The 6,000-nt window shown below is 37.1% G+C and overlaps 2 protein-coding genes across 2 annotated transcripts in view; both read right to left on the bottom strand.

Moving 5' to 3' along the window:
* Positions 1-777: 777 nt before the first annotated feature.
* LOC149196975 (putative UPF0481 protein At3g02645) lies at positions 778-2,161 on the bottom strand. The gene has a single exon (XM_089408517.1). The coding sequence runs from the start codon at positions 2,159-2,161 to the stop codon at positions 1,013-1,015; it is 1,149 nt and encodes a 382-aa protein (XP_089264643.1). The 3' UTR covers positions 778-1,012.
* An 82-nt stretch (positions 2,162-2,243) lies between these two features.
* Positions 2,244-6,000, bottom strand: part of LOC149196974 (uncharacterized) — an 80,976-nt gene continuing 77,219 nt past the window's right edge. Inside the window, exon 3 of the mRNA XM_089403814.1 lies at positions 2,244-2,913. Within this exon, the coding sequence (XP_089259940.1) occupies positions 2,873-2,913 (41 nt within the window). The 3' untranslated portion in view covers positions 2,244-2,872. The remainder of the gene's footprint in view (positions 2,914-6,000) is intronic.

Genomic DNA, 6,000 nt, shown 5'->3' with positions numbered 1-6,000 from the left:
AATGAGATAATAATTTTTTTTTTTATATATATATATGTATGTAAATAACACATGTCCATCTTCTCTTAAGAGTACAATCTTGAAATTTACACATTCATAATACTTAAAAATTGAGATTCACTCATTTCTTAAAACATTAATTTATGATAATAGGATAATCAAAATAAAAAGTTTTTTGTTCTCCCATAAATACAAATATTTTTTTGGTTTCTGTGAATGAGATAATGTTTTTTTTTAATTTATTTAAATCTGATAAAAAAGTTATTTTATTTTCAGAATTTATATGTAATTATAATAACACATTCATAAAACTGAAAAATTAAGATTCACTAATTTCTTTAGAAAACATTAATTTATCATAATATGATAATCAAAATAAAAAGTTTTTAGTTCTCCCATAAATACAATAAAGGTAAACATTTTTTTTGGTTTGTGTGAATGAGATAACAATTTTTTTTTATTTATTTAAACTTGATAAAAAATTATTTTATTTTCAGAATTTGTCTGTAATTATAATAAAATTTTCATATAAATGAGATAATAATTTTTTGTTTTATTTTAGAATTTATTTGTATTTTTTTAATGTTGATAAAAAATTGATAAATTTAAATTTTAAAAAATATTTTTTTTTAATAATTCTCAACAAATTTATACCCAATAATATATAATTGTATTCCCCAATGATGTATAATTGTATTAATGTTTCCGGAAGGAAACAATTTTCAGTATCTTAAAATATCTAAAAGTAGACCATACTGAACAAACACTACTAAATTATGGGAATGATATTCAGGAAAATACATCATCTTACAAGTTGGATACTTACTATGGCCAACCTGAACCAAGTAGAAATTGCTTACTCTATCTACAAAGCTGCCTATCTTATACTCACTAAGTACACATCACTCAAACCTCCAAGTAAAACTAGAATGGTGATACATCTTATCCAAATTGTAAATCATCAACGGACTACCAATCACTTATCTAGTTCGAACGAAAAACAGCAAAGTGGCTAGTTCTTAACTGTGTAGATCGTTTGAAGTAGGGTGAGACACAGTATAGCAAAGGCCACCGCCACAGCTAAAGTTTTCCACGGCGATGAGAAATGATCTTGCAAAAGCTCTGGAAGCTGGACCCTAGTCCTAATTTTATTTTTGTAGTTTGCATTCACATGTCTTCTCACGTCATCAAAGATATTTGGCATCCCCATGGTGACTCCCTTGAATAGACCGTTGAAAAGGTCGGCAACCTCTTTGTCAGTCCTAAGCCGGTTTTTAAGGATGCCCCTTTTTCTTAGGAAAGCCACGTCATTTTGCGAGTCGATCAAGTCGTCCATGAGATTTACGTAACTAGTAACGCAAGGGAGTTCTGATTCTCTGCACATCTCGAAAGCCATTAAGTTACGGAATAGTACCTCTGTGTTGTATGCGATAGAGAGCATAGGAAGATAAATTGTGGAGCTATCCCGGTCAAACCTAATCTCTTTGATGCCTCCATTGCATGGTCGAAATTTGATCCCAGCATTTTTTAATTCTACTGCAGGAGGAATGCTTTCGAAGTCATAATTCAGTGCTTCGTTTTTGTCTGGGGCCATTGAAAACAACCCGCCAATACAACTGTGAATGGAGATTCTACGCTCACCTTTAGCCTGACCGGCAGGCCGGTATACAATTACGTTGTGTACGAAGCCTAAAAGATGATGAAATTCTTTGTTAGCTGAATTTAGCCAGCTAGGTTCCAATAGAGCAGTTCTATCTTCGCTGGACATTTTGAACAAACCACAAGTACCCTTCACCATCACATTCAAAAGAGTCATCCGGGCATCGTTGTCCTTGTCCTCCAATTGTAGTAACTCTAGGAGAACGATCCAGGGTATCTGATTCTCAAGCATCAAAATGTCCTTCAGGGTATTGGATGCAGCGACCCTGTTTTCCCCAAAAATAGAGTCATTTATCATACCCGGATCCAGACTTTTCAATACTTCTAGGATGAAGCAACCGTCCAAACATAGCATCCCAGGGAGGTCATTTGGATCGCAAGAGAAGCTGTTTCCATACCTGCACTTGATTTTGGACTCTATCTCCACGATCCGGTTCCATGCATTTTTGGCGAAAGTCTCATCATTTACATGGAGGTTCAACATCTGATTGAAATTGGTCATCATTTTACGCAGGGCTATTCGTTTGTAATGGTCATTTGCAGAAAGCTCTGCACTTCCGTATCTGAGGGACATATGCCTCCCTTTTTGCGTCTTTCAGTAAGTTAGGAATTTTAAATATGGTCGCATCTGACCGCCGACTGGGACGAACATGGAGATCCTCTTTGATATAATTAAGCCATTGCGTTGATGGTCCTCGTAGGCTCTGCTGCCCATCATCACTGTCGGCATCTGACTCTCTTTCACTTTCTGTGAGAATCTTTTTCAATCTCGGCTCTCGTTTACTCGTGGAGGGAATCTCGGGAGCTAGCTCTTTTACTTGTTTACTCTTGGAGGGAATCTGAGCAATCGGCTCTCTTTTACTCGTGAAGTGAATCTCCGAAACTGGCTCTCTTTCACTCTGGGAGGGAATCTCGGGAACTGGCTCTATTTCACTCTTGGAGGGGATCTCCGGAACTGGCTCTATTTCACTCTGGGAGGAAATCTCGGGCACTGGCTTTTCATAACCTTCGGAGTGATTCTCGGCATCTGGCTTTCTTTTACTCTGGGAGTGAATCTCGGCAACTGGCTTTCCTTTACTCGGGGCTGTCGAGTCTCCAGACATCTTATTATGACAATTCCGGCGCAGAGATTACTTTGGCTCTTATTAACAGCTATGTCTCCCCTCCAGCGGACTTGTAAAAATATTTTCAACCCTATATCTCCATTACATACTCAAACGCATCGGTGAAGCCAAACAGCAGAAGGGGATAAATCTGAAAGATCAGAAATCACATCGATCAGAAAACACTCTACTTCATAATAATGGTAGGAAGACTACCCACAGAACTCTTTTCCTCTCTTCTGAACATCTCTAACATCTTTAAATAAGTGAAACTAGCACTCACATTTTATTTCTTAATCTCTCTTCAATGTTTTAATATGATAAATGGATATAGGTTAAAGTTAAAATTTCCAGTGATTATGGAAGAATTGAAAGGTCCAATAATATAACTTTGAAGGTAAAAGAGACATGGAAGTGATTAGTCACTGTTTTAAAATTAAAGGTTGTTGGAATTCGTAATAATTAAGTGAAATCAAGTATAAAGTGTTATAAATATAAATATAAATTTCCAAAATTTTGAAATGTGTAAATGATTTAAGTTATTAATTTAAAATTTGATAATATATTTTTTTTAATATTATAATAATAAAGTAATTAATTAATTTTTACAATAAGATAAACTACATTAAATATACTAACTTTATTGATATAATTTTAATATTATAATAATAAAGTAATTAATTAATTTTTACAATAAGATAAACTACATTAAATATACTAACTTTATTGATCTAATTTTTATCTAGGCTTAAGCTTACAAAAAGTAAGATCAATTTCGTGAGCATTAAATAGTATGATTAATTTAGACTTTGATCCCACAAAATTTATTATTTTTATAACAATTCAATAAATATATTATTTAATAATATAAATTATATTAATTTATTATTAATCAATTTTATAATATTAAATTTTATGATTAGTTTGAAATGGAACAATATACTTTTGATGGGGTGATCAAACTTTGGATGTAAGAGTATTGGGATCCCCATCTCCACCTAACTTTTATCCATGCGAAATTTAATGAAGGTAGGTATAAGCTTGTTGGGTATGCGGAGGATTTATTTAGAGGTTGTGGGTATTATTATCATGTGAGTGCTATGGACTGCGAATGTTTTGGTGTCTTGGGTGATGACAACGGGTGCCAAGGAATTTGGTCACAATTACGGTTATTATGCAGACCCACCGCAAGAGTCGTACAACCACTCATACAAGGGAATAAGATTGGGTGTTGGCTTCTCTAAACTGCGTTGCTCTCAGGAATTTGTTTGGGACCCGGGCGCTCATTTGGTGTTCAATACCACCCTTTAGTGTAGCTACCTTGTTTCTTGGCAAGCAACTTTCAAATTCCAGGTACTCTCCTCCCCTTTCTAATGATTTAGTCATATGATTTGGATGACAGAGATTTGGTATCCCTTTTGGAGGTCTTTAGTTGCTTCCGAAAAGTCTCTCTCTTGTTTCTGAATTAGACATTTTAAGACAGGATGAGCTTTTTCTAAACCCCTCTCCAGCGTATTGTCATGTTTCCAAGGTCTCAAAGGAAACCTGAAGTATGCGACTATAGTAGTTTTTATTCAAGTGTGTAATGTAATTACGAGCCTCGACCCTTAGCGCGCAATGAGCGGCGGTTTTCTCTCTCCTCCACTTGCCACGCATCAATCGTTGAGTGGGATCGCATCGCATTCATCCAAAACCACTTACCATTTGAGGGAGCCTCGATCAATACTGCCAGTTTCCAGAGCGCAGGTCCTGCCTTTAGCTTTTAGCCCTTTTACCTTTTTCCCTATGGTTCTCCAGCTCCCCATGCGACCGAGTGCTCGGGACTTCCCCATTTCGAGCCTTTTCGCCCAGCGATGTGCAATTAGGCACTAATCGTGCATCAAAATTCACCTCCATTTCCCGATTCGGGGCTCCCGAGGGCTAATTCCGCCTCCCGCGCAATCTCCATGGGCCTCGGTCAGCGCACTTTGACCGAGGTCCTCGTCATTCCATGTTGGCTGCCATTGCCACTGGTTCAGGGTGTTTTTATCACTGTTTTGAATTTGTTGATGTTTGTCCCAACTTGATACAGTCAAGGTTTCCTTGGACAGTTCTTTATGGATCCAATTCGGATCACGGCCTTCCCACTGAAAAAGCTTTTGGACCACCAAAAGTTGGTTTTTAATCATCGACCAAGTGAGGGTATTGTTTTCTCACTTGCCCAATCTCAATCCACTTTGCACTGCTTGGCTTTGAACCTTTCAGCCTAATCCTAAGGTACTCCACACCTCACCTTCATGTCCAAAACTGTGTCTTCCTGCAACTCATTAAGATATTCAGGTAGCAGGTCATTAATAGAAGGCAATTGACTCTGCTCTTCGGGGTCCTCAATCGTTGAAGGTTCAAACGATCTCAAGCAATCTGCATTTACGACTAAGTAGATGTGCATGTAAGCTGGTAAATCAAGGCGAAAAGAATTTTCACCAATCTTCTCAAGTATCCTGAAGGGTCCATACCTGATAGGCTTTAGCTTTTTACCTTCACCTTGCATTCTGTCATTGCTGATATACAGCCAGACTTGGTCACCAACTTGAAAACTATGCTCCATCCGATGCTTATCATGCCTAGATTTGTACTTGGCTTGGCTCTTTTCCAACTATTCCTGTACTTCCTGGTGGATCTCCTGGATTTGTTCAATAAACCTAGTTGCCTTGTCCACATCACTGTGTCCATCAACCATGGTATCTTTACCAAAGACAAAATCCAAAGGAGACCTTGGTGTGAAACCAAAACAAGTCTCAAAAAGAGATCTCCGTGTAGAAGAATGCTTTGCTCTGTTGTAAACATGCTGCACATAACACAAGTGTTCATCCCAAAGCTCAGGATGTTTGCTGCAATATCCTCTCAGTAACTGGATCACTGTCCTGTTAACTACTTCTATCTGGCCATCTATTTGTGGATGAAAAGCTATACTTTTCTTCAGTTCGGTGTCCATCAGTTCCCACAAACTTGACCAAAATTTCCCCACAAATCGGGTGTCTTGATCAGATATAATAGAAGTGGGTAATCCGAAATGAAACCATACATGTTCAAAGAATAGTTTTGCATTCTATTCAGCTGTAATCTGTTTATTACGAAGTATCAAAATACACATTTTGCTGAACCTATCCACAACAACATATATATAATCATGATCTTTCCTAGATTTAGGCCTTCCTCCAGCAAAATCCATGGAAACACTTTCCCAAGGGTGAGAAGG

Source organism: Pinus tabuliformis, chromosome 2_2 (assembly GCF_031772625.1).
Source record: "Pinus tabuliformis cultivar Carrire ecotype Pingquan chromosome 2_2, CPIR1, whole genome shotgun sequence".
Classification (NCBI taxonomy): domain Eukaryota; kingdom Viridiplantae; phylum Streptophyta; class Pinopsida; order Pinales; family Pinaceae; genus Pinus; species Pinus tabuliformis.
Note: the sequence above shows the minus strand (reverse complement) of the source record. Positions and strands in the feature narration are given on the sequence as shown.